General features: G+C 42.6%; 1 protein-coding gene across 1 annotated transcript in view; it reads left to right on the forward strand.

Moving 5' to 3' along the window:
• Positions 1-18410, forward strand: part of LOC136648464 (vitellogenin-2-like) — a 44107-nt gene that overhangs the window by 13761 nt on the left and 11936 nt on the right. Inside the window, exons 8-25 of the mRNA XM_066624577.1 lie at positions 29-174; positions 361-532; positions 709-834; positions 1690-1890; positions 3561-3778; positions 4202-4308; positions 5082-5206; positions 5341-5442; positions 6511-6615; positions 6703-6892; positions 8332-8416; positions 8552-8737; positions 9795-9927; positions 10489-10726; positions 10816-11027; positions 11409-12038; positions 14542-14595; positions 15849-15980. Coding sequence (XP_066480674.1) covers positions 29-174; positions 361-532; positions 709-834; positions 1690-1890; positions 3561-3778; positions 4202-4308; positions 5082-5206; positions 5341-5442; positions 6511-6615; positions 6703-6892; positions 8332-8416; positions 8552-8737; positions 9795-9927; positions 10489-10726; positions 10816-11027; positions 11409-12038; positions 14542-14595; positions 15849-15980 — 3162 coding nt within the window. The remainder of the gene's footprint in view (positions 1-28; positions 175-360; positions 533-708; positions 835-1689; positions 1891-3560; positions 3779-4201; positions 4309-5081; positions 5207-5340; positions 5443-6510; positions 6616-6702; positions 6893-8331; positions 8417-8551; positions 8738-9794; positions 9928-10488; positions 10727-10815; positions 11028-11408; positions 12039-14541; positions 14596-15848; positions 15981-18410) is intronic.

Here is an 18410-nt window from a genome sequence, read left to right on the forward strand (position 1 = left end):
CTGTTGTCTTTTTTTTTTAATCTAATAGCTTGAAGAAATATTGCAAGGATCGGAACAAGGCAGCATAAAGGACAATGCTATCAAGTACCTACAGCTTGTCCAACTGTGTCGTCGTTTGGATGTCGCTAGCCTGCAGGAACTCTACAGGAGTCATTTGAATAACCATCATGCCAGGTGCGTTGGCTCAGTAGCATAGACTACATAGCATCGGCATCGTGTCCTGGCATAGTGATTAGTACCCATCCTAAACATTTTTGACTCAAGCAGGATATTTCAAGATCAGCCCATAACCATACTCCCATCAGCATTTCTCTGGAGAGAAAGATTAAAATGCTCAATATCTGCCTCCCTTCGTTGCAGGAAAGCCCTGTTGATAGGAATTGCTTATGCTGGCACTCCGGACTCAATGAAGTTTGTGAAAGACCTGTGGGAAAGTCGTGCTGACTTGAGTGTTTATGAAAAATATTGGCTTGTTCTCACAGTCTTCCACACTGCCATCCCTACTGATGAGCACGCACTTGCAGTAGCAATTGTGAGTACACCTGAAACTATCATTGATTGCATCAAATTGAAAACAAGTGTAGAATTTAAATCACAGTATAGATAAATCAACACAATGCATATCAAAAGGATGACTGTTACACCTGAAAAAGAAAAATCAGTCATCAAATTTAATCCCATAGAACTATTTCTCCCTTTCTCCAACAGGAATTGCTCAATATAATCAAGCAACAAAAAGAGGCTATGCTTCCAGCAGTTTGTTTTCTGTCATATGGTTCCATGGTAAAAAAAATATGTGCTCGGGATCAACCATGCCCCAACGTAGCACTTCAGGTATGTGATGCTTTTTCACATTAATTTAAAACATTTTTATTTATTTTTATTTTATTTTAAGAAATTTATGCCTGCCTTTCTCATGCCAAAGCAAATACCCAAGGTGGCTTCTAAAGCTAAAACATGTCTTTAGAAAATAATGATGTATTTTCCAAAGACATTGGTTGGTTTCTCTGTTTGTCTAACAAATAATGAATGATATTATATGACAGCGGGCCCAATCCTATCCAATTTTTCAGTGCTGGTGCAGTTGTGCCAGTGGGGTGTGTACTGCATCCTGCGGTGGAGGGACAGTCACTGGGACTTCCTCAAGGTATGGGAACATGTGTTCCCTTATCACGGGGCTGCATTATGGCTACACCGGAGCTGGAAAGTTGCATAGGATTGGACCCTAATTTAAAACACTCATAGCCAAAACAACCATTTTTCTACTCCAGATGGTAAGAATGGAGGGATTTCTTCTTTTCAAGGATTGAAAATGCTCTCACAGGGGACCCAGATTGCTTTTCTTGGAGTGAACTGTGCTCTGTTCCCTTCAGGAAAAGAAATGCTTGTTATCTGGGGCTGCTTGGTCAATGAATGCTTGTTGCATAGTTTTGGCATTTTCTTCATATGATTCAACTGGCATTACCCTCAGGTCTCCTCTAGCTCAACCGTGCCATGATCCTTCGTTGTTATACTCAGTGAACATACAGTAAATTCTGAAACAACCAAGTCAGTCATTAATGACTGTAATGACGACAGTTGCATTGTGCTCTTCATCTTTTCCCCATTAAGGAAATACAGCAACATGTATTACATCCATGGAGCTTTGTGTCAAGTTAGAAAGCGTCACAATTTTTTGTTTGTTTGCAGCCTCTCCACAACCTCTTAAATGATGCAATGACCAATCACAAAGAAATGGAAATGCTATTGGCTCTGAAATCTATTGGTAATGCAGGTCAGCCAACCAGCATGAAGCTCGTCATGAAATTTCTGCCTGGTGATTATCCAGATTACATTCAGGTTGAAGCTGTTCGAACCATGGTGCAAATTAGCAAACCAGATCCTACAAAGGTAAATATAACTAAAGATACTTAATTTGATATATTAAGATGCATTTCCCCCCACATTTTTATATTGCTCTTCCTCCAAAAAGCCCCTCCTTTTGTCCTCACAACAAACCTGTGAGGTGGGTGAGGCTGATTGACAGTGACTGGCCCAAAGTAACCCAGGAAACTTCATGTCTGAGAGGGGATTTGAACCTGAAACTTCCAATACATTATATACTGAATATATATTCGGTAGATTAGTGTATGATATTCAATAATTAAATAGTACTTGCCACATAAGTAATCTAAACAGATAAGAGCAGGAAACAAAAAGAAAAAGCTGCAAATACTAAGACAATCAAATGAAAATACTAGGTGAAAATATAAGGTTCAAAGCATGCCTCTTATAGAATAAATTAACTCCGTAGTCATGTACTATTTTCAATGCAATACCAACCTAGTTGAGGTCTGAGATTTATTATAAGTATCAGACCAGCCTTTAAAAGCCTTTCATTGTACTCACCCTGCACTTAACCGAGGCCATTGCCTGTTTCCATAATACATTCTTGCCTATACACTTACAATCCCCTGGGGGCTGGAGATAACAATAGGCCCTCAGTTTGGCTGTACTTGTCGAAAGAGGCGACTAAACAGCCACCGGGTAGATGGGACTCATTAGCCTGGGAAGGCAGCTCATCTGAGAGAAGGAAAACTCTGATCCCAAACCTCCACTGCCTTGTGGCTACATCCAGTTATGGAAAAGGCTTCAGGAGTCAACCTCGAGGCAAAATCTGGAGCTGGAGTCCCTGAGGCAGTTCATGGCTGAACACAGTCACATTCTGGCAACTCCTGCGACACCACTGGAACCAACCGTATTGGTTTCTGCCTTTCCATTGGATCATTTCAGCAACGTGGAGAGGGGGGATTTGCTGCATGGGTAAGAGTCTATCCTCCATACCTACTTTACCCAGGCTTCGCGCACTGGAGAGGACACTCTGTTCCAGAACCACTATTCAGAGCGCGATACCATAGTCTTCCGAGACTGAAGGATGCCAACAACATACACTTACAAAGTTTTCTCTGCAATCTTGTGAATCAAAAATATGATTTTTAAAAAGCTCAGGCTCATATACTGGCAAATGCTTTGCTAAAAGCAGTATAATGAAATCACAGTATAGTGATTTTAGGCCTGATAGCTAAAAATAAAACCTCCATGTCTCAAAGTCTACAATTGAATACAAGATGGTTTACAGACACATGAGAACTGGGCTGGCTATCTCCATCATGCCCTCCCAAGATAATCCACTCTGCAATCCTATGCATGTCTGTTCAGAAATAAACTGCATTGAGTAAGGGGACTTACTCCCAGGTAACTGTGCATAAGATTGCCGTATTAGTTGAGCACTGTAGGACTTAAGAGTGCTGAGCTCAGTGGACCACACATACAATTATTATATTCAGATGTACTGGATTTTAATGAGCCACACAAAAGTCCTATATCATTCATCATGAACTCTTCTTTCAAACTTTTAATAATATCCCACTGCATTATTTTTGCCTTTGAGATTTGACCGCCATAATAGATCAATCTGTTCCTATTTAATGCTGTGTGTGCAATTTATAACTGCAACCTACTCAGTTACTTGGAGTTAATATAATTAGTAGATAACAATGGAACATGTTCTTTTCCTTCAGTGGCAAGGCTCTCTCATGCAAATCCTTGCTGACCGTTCACGTCCTGTTCCAGTCCGAATAATAGCTTGCAAAGGCCTCCTTGAAACCAACCCTACTCTGCCTCTGGTATTAGCTATTGTTAATGTGCTGCTCAGAGATAATAATTTGCAACTTCGTAGCTTTGCATATTGCCACATGAAGACAATGGCAAACATCAGACTTCCACACCTCTTGGACGTGTAAGTTGAGTTACAACCAGACTGTCCATCCCACAATGGAACTTTTATTTCTTACAATGCTCTGTTAGGCCACTGATCTTTAACAGAAAACATATTTTCTATTCAGCAAAGGAGATTATCAGATATGTTGATATTATTATTATATTATGGTGTCATAGTGCACCTGGCATTTGGGTTGGGGCTTTTGGGTGCTTACTAGTTCAAACTTTCCCCAAAAGTTTAAGAACTGGTGAGATATTGTCATATCATCATCATTATCATTACTTGATGTCCATACCTATGTAAATGCTATTTACAACAGATGATAGGACAGGTCCCTGTGTTAATGTTCTTACTATCTAGAAATAGACACAAGATTGTCATTAGAGGGCCACAAGGCTCTTAATTGTTTTTAATTTCAATAGTGTTTTCTATCTTATTTAGGTCTTCAGCTTGCAATGTTGCAGCCGCACTTCTGAGTTCCAAACTTACTACCCTTGACAAACTGGGCCTTCGTTATAGCAAAATTTTTCAGTTTAGTAAGTATAACGGTAAGTAGTCCACAGTTATGTATTTCTCAACTCTTTACCAAATAAGACAAGACCTGTTAAACTTTATCATCTGTACCTCCATTGAAATGTTTGTCAAAGTGCTAGTGCAGTATTTCTCAAACTGTGGGTGGGGACCCAATTTCAGGTGGGTCCTCATTCATTTCAATATTTTTAAAAAAATATTAGATTTGATGCTACCATGGAATGTAACTGCATTTGGGGAGATGTTACAGATCTGTACTTTTAGCAAGCTACTATGTATATTCTTTTAACAATGATATTAAATGGGACTTACTCCTAGGTAAGTGTGGGTAGGATTGTAAAAAATTTTCCTGCTTCATGATGTCACTTCTGGTCATGACATCACTTCTGGTGGGTCCTGACAGATTTTCAATCTAAAAAGTGAGTGCTAAATGTTGAAAAGCGGCATATAAATACAGTTAATAAAATGTGTGAGAACCACTGTGCTAGAGGATTATAAAGGACATTTGCCATACCATGTTTGATTATTTTTTACATCTAAAAGACAATATAATCTATCTATCTATCTATCTATCTATCTATCTATCTATCTATCTATCTATCTATCTATCTATCTATCTATCTATCTCCTACCTACCTACCTACCTACCTACCTACTGCAAAATATAGTCCAAAAGACAATAAAAGCAATAGCTAATTCAAGTGCAAAGGATGTTTCCAAACAATGGTTGCAGAGGAAACTTTTGATTTCCAAAGTTCAATAATCATCCTTGTCTTTGTTTTGGTTTCAGATCAATATGAAGTTGGGGTACTTGGAAAATTCTCCTGGATAAATAGCCCCCAAACAGTGTTCCCTACAGATGTCATGACCAGCTTGGATGTATTTGGTGCAGGAACAAGATTTGAGCCATTTGCGGTGTGCATTGCATTTAATAGTTCCTTTCTGGAAAAAATATGATGGTTTTATTTTGTTGCTGTGTTACTATATCGTTTCATGTATGACACTTGTTAAATAGCTTTTATGTTTTTGAAAACATTTTTGAAAAACAGGCTGCACTACACTTTGAAGGCATCTCAGAATTGCTGAAGAAGCCAGAGAAAGAATTTGATCAGTATGATACTCATCAGAAGATAAAAGAGACCGGCAGAGAGGTATTGTATATGTTTGTATTTGTCATAAGGAAATGGTGAAAGGGATTATACTGGAACCTTTTGTTAGAATGGCTGTGCTCATGAAACCCTTGATTTTATGGCAAATATTTGCCATTGCTCTTCATTACGGAAATTCATAGTATAGGTCAGTGGTATTCAGACTAGGGCATTGCGATGGTCGCATCGCTAATGGGGCTGTAGGGACTGGGATGTACTCACCAGTCCTCTACTGAACTTACTGTGCTTTTCAAACTCCAGAGAGTTTGAAAACTGCAGTTATAGGTGAATTACCATAACTACCCTGGTAACCCATAACACTGTTGCCTGTCAAGGAATTAATTTAGTCTGAGGCTACTGTAGAATTAAGAGCCCTATAGCCCTATCCTATCCTCCCCCCCCCAGCACAATGTAGCCATATACAGTGACTGCTATATCCAGCGGGGGCTGCTGCTGGTGGTGGTGGTTTGGGACCATCTCCCTAAGTCTCCATTTTGCCAATGGGTGTCCCTGTACCTGTACCAGCTGTGTAGCCTGGTGCAAGTCCAAGGAGAAAACAATGGGGAGGAGTTTGTTAAAAGAGGGCATTGGATCCAGTATACCCCATTGCTTCCAGATCCACCCCTCTTGCCGCCTCCCATTCCTCCCCTTCCCTGCCCAATTTTGACCCCTCCCCACCTGCACCACAGCTACCTTACCTACTGCAGTGGGCACAACAGTGTCCATCGCTGTTGTGGTGGTGCTGCCACCTCCAGCAGCAGCCATTTTGTGACAGCAGAACTCTGCTGTCCTACACACAATTAGAACCATTGCAATAAATGGGACTTTCTTGAAAATGACCTCTTCTAAGTCTTATAGAACAATGTCTACTTAGAAGTAAGTAAACATGTATAGGATTGTTCTATAGGACTTAGAAGTGGTCATTTTCAAGAAACTGGGAGCATTTACAATGGACGTAGGTTTGCGATCACAGCCTTAAACAGTCAAAATATTTCTAAGTGAATATTCACTTACTGATATTTATGTATTAGAAGAGACCGAACATCAAATAACTCTTGATTCTGATTTCAGCTGCCAGGACGTTCATCTCCTAAAGATCCAGTGGCTGTTGCTTCTCTTAAAATGTTTGATCAGGAAATGGCCTTTTATCAAGTTGACGGTAGAAATGTACAGAAGGTAAAGGGTTGTCTTCTTTGTTTCACAATCTCTTTAATAACTTTATCTCTTGGTCTTCTAACATGCTGAATTTTCATTCCACTGCAGGCATGGAAAGATCCCCTTAACCAGCTAAAAGTTTTGCTCCAGTTCTTGGTGAAAATCGTCCAAACTGATTTTTCACAAGAATTGACTAATGCTATGATGCTGGAGATGAAGCACTGTCGTCCTACTACAGTTGGTCTGCCATTTGAAGTCAGTTGGAATGCCATTGTTGTAGCACAAGCTTCCTTAAAGGGTGAGTCTGGTAATAACATGTCTTTATAGTTCATTGAGAATAACATATGTTGGGAACAACGGAAGAATGTGACAAAACTCAGATCCAGGTTAGGGAGCAGCTTTAATTACGTTCCTTTACAGCTGTGGCTAAATGCTCTACGAGTATACCCAAATACCAAGAGAGAGGTATCTGCCACCCACCTGCCATATATTCATAAGACTTCAGGGCTCTAAACTAACATGAGGGACTTCATCAGTGGATGTGATTGGATTAGGAACACTGAGCTCTGACCATTCTGTTTACTTTCACAATCTGCCTTCTTCTTTACAAGAATACATTACTCTTTTAGCTAATTTAAAAACAGCAAAAATGCAGTACAGGTACATGAAAACATATGCAAAATGTTGATATCTGTTGGAATATATAATAGATATTATTTTATCATTCATAAGTGTGTGTATGCACCTGTCCGCATGTGCATGTGTTTCAATATATCTTGCTAGCTCTGACCCTATCGTAGAATGCATGACCATTCGGGAATTACTTGTGTTCTGATCCTGCTTATATTTTTTCCATGTTAGTCTAACCCAGTCATTTTCAAGCACTGGGTTGTGACACATTGATGTGCCGTGAATGGTTTGCAAGTGTGCCCACATGAGTTTGGGGAGGGCCATATATTCGTAGAGGCTTTTGGGGGATGTGAGCAATCTGGTATGCCTTGTCAATTGTCAAAAAACCGATGGTGTGCCTTGACAATTTTATCACCTTCTCAGTGTGCTATAAGATTTTAAAAGTTAAAAATTGCTGGTCTAACCTCATTAAGGTCAGTGAAGCTATTCTTCATCATTATGTATCCAGTGAGCCTAATCCAAATCTATCCATAGTGATATAGATCACTATACACTTCTAGCATCCCCTATCATCATGCTGGCAACTTGGTTATTAGATGTTATCCCCAGAGTTCCTTATGACTGTGTTATTTATCAACAAAAGGCCAACCTAGTTTCTCTAAAACATTGTTCACTTCCATCCCAAATAATCAGAAATTTACTAATGAGCTCCAACTAGGTCATATCATATCACCTGACTTTGAGGACCTACTGCTCAATTGTTCTTAATAATTAGTCAGATTTTAAAAATAAAGACAAAGACTTTGCTTTTATGGAATTAAGATACGATAAGCTCTTAATATCCGCAGCGGATCTGTTCTAGGACCCTCCTTGGATACCGATTTCCACGAATAATCAAATCTCCAGTTGTCTCTCACAGGACCTTCTGGATGTGACTAGAAGTACCTTCCAGTCACGGGGTTGGCATCCACATTGTGTCAAATCTGTGGATGCCAAACCGATGGATAAGGAGGGCCTACGGTACATGTTTACTTGTAAATAGTTAAGACTATTCCTTGACCTCCTTACATGTTTGTTTACATCTTTGGTTTGTTTTGTCTCTTGTAGCAAATGTAAGGACAACTCCATCAAGTGAAAAAACCCAATTACCTGATCTTACCAGTGTACAAGTTAATGCTGAAGCTGATATTGCGTAAGGAAAACAGTAACTTCTTTAAAAAAAATAGTTATGAGTCATTTATGAAAAAGGGAATTCTGACTCTGAAACAATACTAGCAAAACATAGTGCGGAAATTTGTAATACATGCCCTTTCCCATCTTCTTATAGCCTCCATGGTAGGAGTAAAGTACTCTATGGAATTAACACTGATGATATGCAACATGGTGTGGAAATGATAGGCGAATTCCATTCACATGCCTCACCCAAGGTTACTGCCACATTGGACTTCGAGAAGGCGAACCTCAAGTTCAAAATGCCTCCAATTCGCCAGCAGTATGAGTTTATAAGAATAAGGTAAAGTGGCTGACTTCCATTTGCCTAAAATCTGTTTATCTTGTCATCTATTGTTCCCTAAGGCCTTCTGCCATCAGTAGGAATCTGTATACCCAAGGATATTTTCAGGATAAGAATACAGAATAGTAGGAAATGGGTATTACCATCTATATGGAGGTCCTCTTTGAAAACATTCCCATTATATATGTCCCTGCATTGAAGTTCTCAACTTTCTGAGGTGTTATGACAGGGCTCCATGCAGGAAGTCAAATAATTGGCCCACCTAATCCAGCACTATCTTGTCTAACTGGATCTCCAAGGTCTAAAGGCCAAATCCTAAACAGTGTGTGTCGGTTCACCGATGGTGCGCCTCTCTCACAAACATGCCATAAAGCACATTTGTGGGCCCTCAGCACCAGCCAAGCACTGGAGTTAGCCCAGCACCACCTATTGCTGGGCTAGCACCAGTGGAACAGCGGTTCTCCACCACTCAGTGGTCACCTTTGGGCAGCGGAGAGATAGGTGATAGCATGGTGGAAGACAGGGAGGAGGCATTCCGGGGAGAAGTGGGGAGAGGGTGTGGAGGATGCATGCTGGGGGGAGGGTGGGAGGAGGGCAGGAGCAGTGGAGCACCAATGGATCCTGAACTCTATGTTGGGCTATGCAGCCTGACACGGAACTCTTTGATTCTGCAGCATCTCCAAAGCTTCTGTAGAATTGATTAATCCTATTGTGGGGCTACTTTCCTAACCCAGGGGGAGGGAACAAATGCCCCCTTCCCCCGAGGTGCTGCCGGTGGCCGCCCAGTTGCACTTAGGATGCTTCGGTAGCCATTTTTGGTGTTACGGCAGCCCCGTACTCTGGGCAGCTCAGGATTGTGCTGCCTATCATTCCCAGACCTGCTACATAAGACCCTTTTATCAGGAGAAGCTTAGAAGTGCATGTTGCGACCTGCATGTGCAAAGCTTGTTTTCTACTACTGGGTGATGGCCTCTCCCATCATGCTGCGTTCCTAGCACCAAATGCATCCTTCTTCAAATTACCATGGTTAAATACATTCTGTTGCATATCCACACAGCCATGAGGCTCATGTTGTAGCAAGAGATCCATATTCTGAGAAAATATCTCCAGTTCTTCCACCGCAACCTGAAAGTATTGAGGACGAATCTTTCAAGCCAAGAGGAAGGCCATCAGATCAAGGCGACATTACTGTAAATATCTCCTCTGAGTGTGTGTGTGTGTGTGTGTGTGTGGGAGGGTACACATGTGCACATACATGTGTGTGCATGCCCCATAGCAAATGACATTATTTACTAGTAGATTATGGAACTGAGGATGACATTGAATCATTTGTTCAAGGTACTTGGAATTGGTTGAGATTTATAGATATGTGCTGAGTGATAGAGTCCCTGGGCTCAGACACATTCTGACATCCCTTGGTAAAAGTCACAATTTCTTGGAAAGAATTATAAAATAAGCAGGAAGTAATTAACTTAACACAATAACTACTACCAAATATAAAAGAATAGACAAGTTTTTATACAACCAATGTGAACCACATTAAGGATAAGTTGTTATTCGTTATCAGGCATAATATATTTCAGGTTCAAAGGCGGGGAGGAATAAAAATGGTATAATGTTGAGATAATAGTGGTAAGACAGTCAGATAATACTGAGCCTGCATTTTATTTATTGTAAACCTTTCACTTCTTTGTATGTAAACCTTGCACATTACTTTATTGCCAAATCACGACAACTTTGTGTTCACGCAGCAAAGCAATGAATTGAAATATAAGCCCACTAAATATGGAGACAAGGCTAAAGATGAATGTCCGTGCAAAGCAGATCCAAGAATATATGGTTGTCAGCTATTCCCTATGAGAATCCCAGGCATCTCTGCATCAATCTGTAAACGGACTATCAAGAAAACAAGAGACATTGTGCCCCTTGAGCAAGGCTGGTGGCACTTCCTTTCTGGACATCATGAATTAATCGTTGAGATGAGACCAGGTAATTACCATGTGACCAAAAGGTCTATGTAGCCTTGTAAGCATTCAACAAGCTGTGTTCATTTTCTAATGCATGTGTATGAATTGTAGACTGTAGTGGTGCTGCTGTTGATGAGATCCAAGGGGAGGTCCAACTGAGGTCGACCTCTCAAGCACACCGGATAAGAAGGGACGTGGGACGTGGGACGTGGGACGACGAAGAGGAAGATCAACAAGTAGAGGAGGATCAACAAGCTCAGGAAGACCAAGCAGATGAAGAAATGGTCAAAGAGAAGAAGAAGGGATACAAAAAGGGATACAAGGTATAAATAAGGGCGGAACTTAGAAAAAGTGTCATGATTGCCCAAAGAAGTGCTTCCAAGCAATAATTCCCAGGGAGGACTTGATTTGGTGCCATTTTAAAGGGGCAAAGCTTTCCAAGTACAAATCAAGGGGGTTGGGTCCTTTGCCTAAAGGTAAAATAAATTTCTTTTAAATCGATTGGCACCCTTATTTTATTCTGCCCTTGCTGGAATAGCAAGAACATGTAAACACAGGTGTGTTGCACAAAATATCATTACCAAATAAAGTAACCCTCATAGCAGTGATTTTCTTTCCCTGGTAAGAAAAGGATCTGCACAGACAGGGCAAGACTTGTGCTTCTTAAAAAGTGTTTTTTTGCTTTCCTCTGACCATCACTGCAGGATGTGGCTGAACGTCAAAAGAAGCAGCGTGGCAGGAAATCCAAAACAATGAGTGACGAATCAGAATCCAGAGATTCCAGCCTCTCTTCTTCATCCTCCAGCTCTTCCTCCTCCTCTGCCTTGCTCGCTGCAAAGAAGCAGTTGAAGCAGAGGGACGAAAGCATCAGCAGTGACACCAGCAGCAGTGCTGACAGCAAGGACAGCAGCAGCAGCAGTGACAGTGGCAAGAGTGACAGTGGTAGTAGTAGTAGTGACAGCGACAGCAGTGACAGCACCAGCAGCAGTGAAAGCAAGGCTGCCAGTCAGTATGGAGGCAGGCACACCTCCAAAGATAGGTCTTCCCGCAGCAGCGACAGCAGTGACAGCAGCAGCAGCAGCAGCAGTGACAGCAGCAGCAGCAGCAGTGACAGTAGCAGCAGCAGTAGCAGCAGTGACAGCAGCAGTGACAGTAGCAGCAGCAGCAGCAGCAGTAGCAACAGTGACAGCAGCAGTGACAGTAGCAGCAGCAGCAGTGACAGTAGCAGCAGCAGCAGCAGCAGCAGCAGCAGTAGCAGCAGTGACAGCAGCAGTAGCAGCAGCAGTGACAGTAGCAGCAGCAGCAGCAGCAGTGACAGCAGCAGCAGCAGTAGCAGCAGTGACAGCAGCAGTGACAGCAGCAGTAGCAGCAGTGACAGCAGCAGCAGTGACAGTAGCAGCAGCAGCAGCAGTGACAGCAGCAGTGACAGTAGCAGCAGCAGCAGCAGTGACAGCAGTAGCAGCAGCAGTGATAGCAGCAGCAGCAGCAGCAGTAGTGACAGTAGTAGCAGTGACAGCAGCAGTAGCAGCAGTGACAGCGACAGTAGTAGCAGTGACAGCAGCAGCAGCAGCAGCGACAGTAGCAGTAGCAGCAGCAGCAGCAGCAGTGACAGCAGCAGCGACAGTAGCAGTAGCAGCAGCAGCAGCAGCAGTGACAGCAGCAGCAGCAGCGACAGTAGCAGCAGCAGCAGCAGCAGCAGCAGCAGCAGCAAGGATAGTGACACCAGCAGTGAGAGTCACGAAATGCCAAGAAAAAAGGTAATGGAGTTGTGACTGCCGTGTGTAGAGCTGATGGCTCCCTTGTGGGAGGGCAGGGCAGATCTGCTCGCCTGGACTGTGGCAAAGAGGACAGGCATGGTCCTTCCAGTTCCAGCTGACTCAGGGCACACTGTCAGTCAGCTGGAACCCACAAGGATCTGTCTGCTGGTCTGCTTGGGGAGTTCCTCCATCCAGCAAGTCAGCTAAGCCCAGGCCATGGTGCTTGGAGTAAAAAGGTGTCTTTTACAGAGGGCATTGGTGCATGCATTATAGTGAGTGTCACCTGAAAATAAGACTTGTTGCACTATCACATATGTGCACACCCACACAGTGGGTTCGCGTCACCCGGTGCATAATGCCAGCGCGTCACCCCCCATGCAGTGGGGGGGGGGCAACACCCCAGGTGGTGGGCATGGTGATGTACCATCACTCTGCCCCCACTGGTTTTTTGGCTGTACCTTTTGATGGAACAAAGATAGAACACATTCTGCATGAAATGATGCATTGATTGATATATAACATGATGGTATTATTCCTCCAAACTGTGGTTTTAGTGATTTCGGTCACTAGTGGTGTCACACACACACATACCCCTAGGTTGTCAACTTGCTAACACCTTATTACAGCAGTTCTCAAATTTTTAGTACTGGGACCCACTTTTTAGAATGACAATCTGTCCAAGACCCACCAGAAGTGATGTCATGGTGGAAGTGACATCATCAGGCAAATTAAAATAAATAAGTATAAATAATTAAAGTAAAACAAATATAAGCGGAAGCCAGCCCTGGTCCACCAAGTGAATTTCCTCTGTAGCCTGCCTGCAATAGCACCCCTCTACACAATCAGTAAGGTTTTCAGCTCTACCCAGTGCCCTGTTCAATTTAAGAACTTCTGTTTAAACCAGATCACTGTCAGGATCCACCTGGCTTTGCAAGTCTCAAAAAGGTTCACCTTATCAGCTGAAGCCTCTGTTTTGATCCTTTTTAGTGGGGGGGAGAGGGAGGCTGCCTTCTGGAGCATTTGTTGAGTTCCAGTTCCACCAGATCAGGACCATTCTGGTGGCTTCACATTCCCCTTTACCTGGCCTGACCACCAGCCAAGGCACATTTGCTTACTCATGAGTAAACACAACTGTGAGGCTTAGTTTTGCTTTCCATAGGGCTCAATACATTCGTCTGCTTGGAGGGAGGGACTTCCTTCTCAGGTGTTTTTGGGGGCTGCATTCATTGGATCAGGACCATTGGATTCCCCTCAGCCTGCCCTTTCCGATGGACTAAGGCAAGGTCACCTACTCACCTACTCTGGTTTTCTGCATTGCATTCAGCTGGAAAGTCTGCATCCAACTGTATATAACATGATAGTATTACTCCTAACCACTGCAATTTTAGCATGTCACCCCCCCAGTACACGTCACCTCCCCTGTGCGTCCCGCACCACCTGCACCCTCCTAGTGACACCACTGCACCCACAGCTGCCACCAAGCATGGCACTGTATTGATGCCAAAGAAGGTACTGTTGGGATGAATTACAGATTGCAATCTTTCCACTGCTTTTTCCATAATGGAACTGCTCTGGATTAAGATGTGGTAACAAGTCCAGAGAGATGATCCTCCCAGCAGCAGCAGTAGCAAGAGCGCTAAAATATTTTTAAAAAGAAAAAGTTACATCATTGTTGTTAGTGCCATAAATGAAATCCAAATGGCTACTTTTCGGAAGCTTGTGTTGGATGAATTGTGGCTCTGCTCTCACAAAATAGTCTGAAGTTTATTCTTTTCCAAAGTGCATGTGCCAGCAAATATTGGTGGAGCATGCTGAGGAAAATATTATTGTTGATTTGGTAAAACAGTGTTAAGGAGGCTGCATCTTGTAGTCAGACAGCCAACGATGATGCCAATGTTAATCAACATGACTAAATTCTCTGACAATATTGTGAGGAGTGTGGCATTCAGAGGCACTTTCTTTCATATTTTTGAAACATTAATTCCATCAGTATATCGCTTAGTTTTTAACGTGAGTTAACATGCTGATGCCTTTGCAAAAGGACAGGTTGCTCAACTTCCTGCTTCTCTTATTTTCCCAGGGCACTCCACAAAAAATCTATGAGTTCAGCTTCGTTGCATTCAAGGGACAGAAGGTAAGATTTTTCTGCTCAGCTTGCCAGGGGGTGGTGTAGGAGATGGAGTGGACAGAGATAACACTGGAGCCAGAAAGTGCTGTTTCAATATTCCAAAGTTCCTTTCTTTAAATGCACACAGAAAAGTGCAAGTGATAAAGGTGCTTGCATCTTGGAGCCTTCCAATGTCACACCCTTTGTTATATAACTCCTTTGTTCCTGAGAATCTCAGGCCCTTCATCCCAGACGATTCCATCCCCATGTTGTCCATTCACTTTTTTCCAGTGCTGATTTATCATGTGGTATCTTTTAAAAAAATTATTCATCACAACTGCAGCACAATCCTTTCAAATGTGCATGGACTGTTGTGTTATTTTCTTCTCTAGGATGGTGGAGCACCCATAAGCTGCCATACACATATCCTACCACTGTTAGTATTTTTTTGTTATGCAACTGCTAAGCTCACAAATGGTTTACTACAGTTTTCCTCTACCTCTTCGGGGAGCTTGGATAAGCTCTGTGAACATGGCAGATTTGATCAATTTCACAGGCTTCTCAGGATTTGCCCTTGGTGATAATTTCACAGCTGCCTTTCATAAAAAGGAATGGTAGCAACATGGAAAGGGTGGTGAGGCTTCTTCACTGTTAAGGCTGTAGAAGTCTGCTTCCCTTTCTAAATATTGCCTTCCCCTTTGCATAGGGCCTGGCAATCTCAACATATAAACTAATCTGCAGGTCGGGTCCAATAGGACCTCCGGACACAACCAGAGATGTTCTCCAGTTGCATCTGGAGGTATTCTGAGGCCCACAGAGGCCACACATGGAGGTCTACTCTGGAGGCCTCAGAAAGCCTCCCAGATGTGACTGGGGAACACATTCGGTTGCATCCAGGAAATTAGGTGTGGGCCTCCACCACTAGTTCAGAACCCTCTGTGAGTCAAATCCGCGGGTTTAGAACCTTTGGGTAACAAGGGCCCACCTGTACACGCAAGAAGCTTCCTGAATAATCCTATGAAGGTTGTGTGAAGCTGCTGTAGGCTGGCCCATCAGGCTCCGCATCACTGAAACATGTAGGTCAGGCTATTCTGAAACAATTTTATTATCATCCCCATCCTCCAGAAGGGGTTACAGATAGGCATTTCTACAAAATACGAACTGCTACGAAAAAAAAACCACCAAACTGACAATTATATAAGATTACCTGCCTTATTGTGTAGAATAACTCTCCAAGTTGCTAAAAGTCTTGAAGATGCATTTTTCAAAACATTTTGCAGCGTCCAGGACAGCAAAAAGCAACTGCTAGCCGTCGCAGCTCAAGTGAAAGCAGTGAAAGCAGGGAAAGCAGCTCCTCTTCCTCTAGATCTAGATCATCATCCAGCAGCGAAGAAGATCAAACTGACTATCAGGTACAGATGGAAAATGTTTTGCTTGGCAAGTGACAAATGGAGGAGAAGTTGCATATCTGACCTGGTTAGAAAAATATACCAAGAGTGGCCAGGGTTTCAGCCAGAGTTTTTCCTAGCTCAGTATGGTGATGCCACAGATTGATCCTGGGCTGCTCTGCATAAGGCACAGAATATGTCTTGCAACTAAGCTATTGTTATATTGTCTTTGTCCAAACAGGGTCATCAAGGCAGGTCTCTGTAAAATATAAGCAAAATATGGTCCTAATATTAAAATTAAAAAATCAGCAATTATTACCAATATAACAATAGAATAACATAATAGAACTTAACAGCAGCAAAAAGAATGAAGGGAATCTCTCTGTTAGTGATCTCCAAAAGCCCTGCATGACAAACACCCTTCTGACGGACCATCTGAAGGGATTTCCTGTGACAGTCTCTCTAAAAAAACGAGTCCTGAAGGACTTGTCAAATGAGCCAAGAAAGACTCAGTTCTCCTGGTCTTCAGTCTAGTCCTTCTGGACGTTGCCAAAGAAGATTCATTTGGTGATGTTAGTAAGAAGGTTCAAGTTGGGAGAAGGTGTTCTTTGATATACCCTGGAGACAGATCATGCAGTGACGTAGTTACTGAACATGTATCCCAGTGCGGCACTCAAAATGATGCCCCGGAAGTGATGTCGCAACTGGAAGTGATATCACACCTGGGCTTTTTAAAAAGTGCAAATTGGGGGGAAACCTGCCTCCTCCATATTAGCACCTTATTGGTTCCATGCTATATCGTAATAACATCTCATTGGCTCTCAGAACAATCAGTTTCATAGGTCTGTTTTGAGTTTAAAGAAATCCACTTTTTGTTCCTTAAGGCAATTGTGTTTTCATTTTTTGGTTAATTGGCCATATCTTTTTATAGAATAAAGATATTCTGATGTGGTTTGTTTCATTGCATTCTGCATTAAACTACCTATCCAATGATATATAACATGATGATATTATTTGTACATACCAAAATTTTCACAATTTTGGCCACTAGTGTCAAGCTCAACTTGTTGCTCCCCTAAAGCTTGTTGCCCAGTGCAATAGCTACCCCCTGCACCCCCTTAGCCACATCACTGAGATCATGTACTGTGAAAGGTCAGTAGTACTATCTTGAACTGCACCCAGTAACAAACTGGTAAACTGCAGAACAGATTCTAGTACTGCCATTTGGTATTATCCTATGAACTAGGAATGGGCCAATAACAATGCAGCAACCAGCACAACTCCTCTTATCACAGTTTATGTTGGTGAAAGCTGCTGAGCAGTCAAACAAAATCAATACTTTTCCCCTATTTATCTACCACAGAAATCATTTATCACTGTAACCAAAACAATTTCAGTTCCAAAACATGGAGATCAACTACGTGAAATGGATGCAGATCACACAATGATCACTTGGCCCTTGGTCTGGCATTTTGGGCATGCATCCTTAGTAAGAATTTCCAGTGAGACCTAGACCTTGGATAGCCAGTGAGCATTCTATTTGCTACCTGCAAAGAATAACTTCTGCAGGTCAAGCATATATGTTCAGTCTTCCTTAGAGTATTGCTTACCCTAAAATAAGGCACATTGGTGCATAAGTGTTCCATTTGTTAACATAAGAACATAAGGAGAGCCCTGCTGCATTAGGCCAAAGGCCCATCTAGTCCAGCTTTCTGTATCTCACAGTGGCCCACCAAATGTTTCAGGGAGCACACAAGACAGCAAGATAACCTACATCTTGGTGCCCCCCCCCCCGCATCTGGCATTCTGAGGTAGCCTACTTCTAAAATCAGGAGCTTGCACATACCTATCATGACTTTTAACCCATGATGAACTTTTCCTCCAGAAATTTGTCCAATCCCCTCTTAAAGGTATCTAAGCAAGATACCATCACCAATTTCTGTGACAAGGAGTTCCACAGAGTAATTTATGCTGGGTAAAGAAATATTTTCTTTTGTCTGACCTAACTCTCCTAACACTCAATTGTAGTGGATGTCCCCTGCTTCTGGTGTTATGTGAGAGGGAAAAGAGCATCTCTCTCTATCCACCCCCTGCATAATTTTGTATGTCTCAATCATGCCCCCCTCAGGCTCCTCTTTTCTGCACTGAAGAGGCCCAAAAGCTATAGCCTTTCCTCATAGGGAAGGTGCCCCAGCCCAGTAATCATCTTAGGGCACAATCCTAACCAACATTCCAGCATCGTGGTAAGGGCAATGCAACTCTGAGGTAAGGGAACAAACTTGGTCTTACCTTGAGGAGGCCTCCGTGACTGCCCCCTGACTGCAGGATGCAGCACACGCCCCATTGGCACAGCTAAGTCAGTGCTGGAAAGTTGGTTAGGATTGTCGCTCTCTTCTGCACTTTTTCCCTTTCCACTATATCCTTTATGAGATGTGGCGACCAGAACTGGACGCA

This window comes from Tiliqua scincoides, chromosome 4 (assembly GCF_035046505.1).
Source record: "Tiliqua scincoides isolate rTilSci1 chromosome 4, rTilSci1.hap2, whole genome shotgun sequence".
Lineage (NCBI taxonomy): Eukaryota > Metazoa > Chordata > Lepidosauria > Squamata > Scincidae > Tiliqua > Tiliqua scincoides.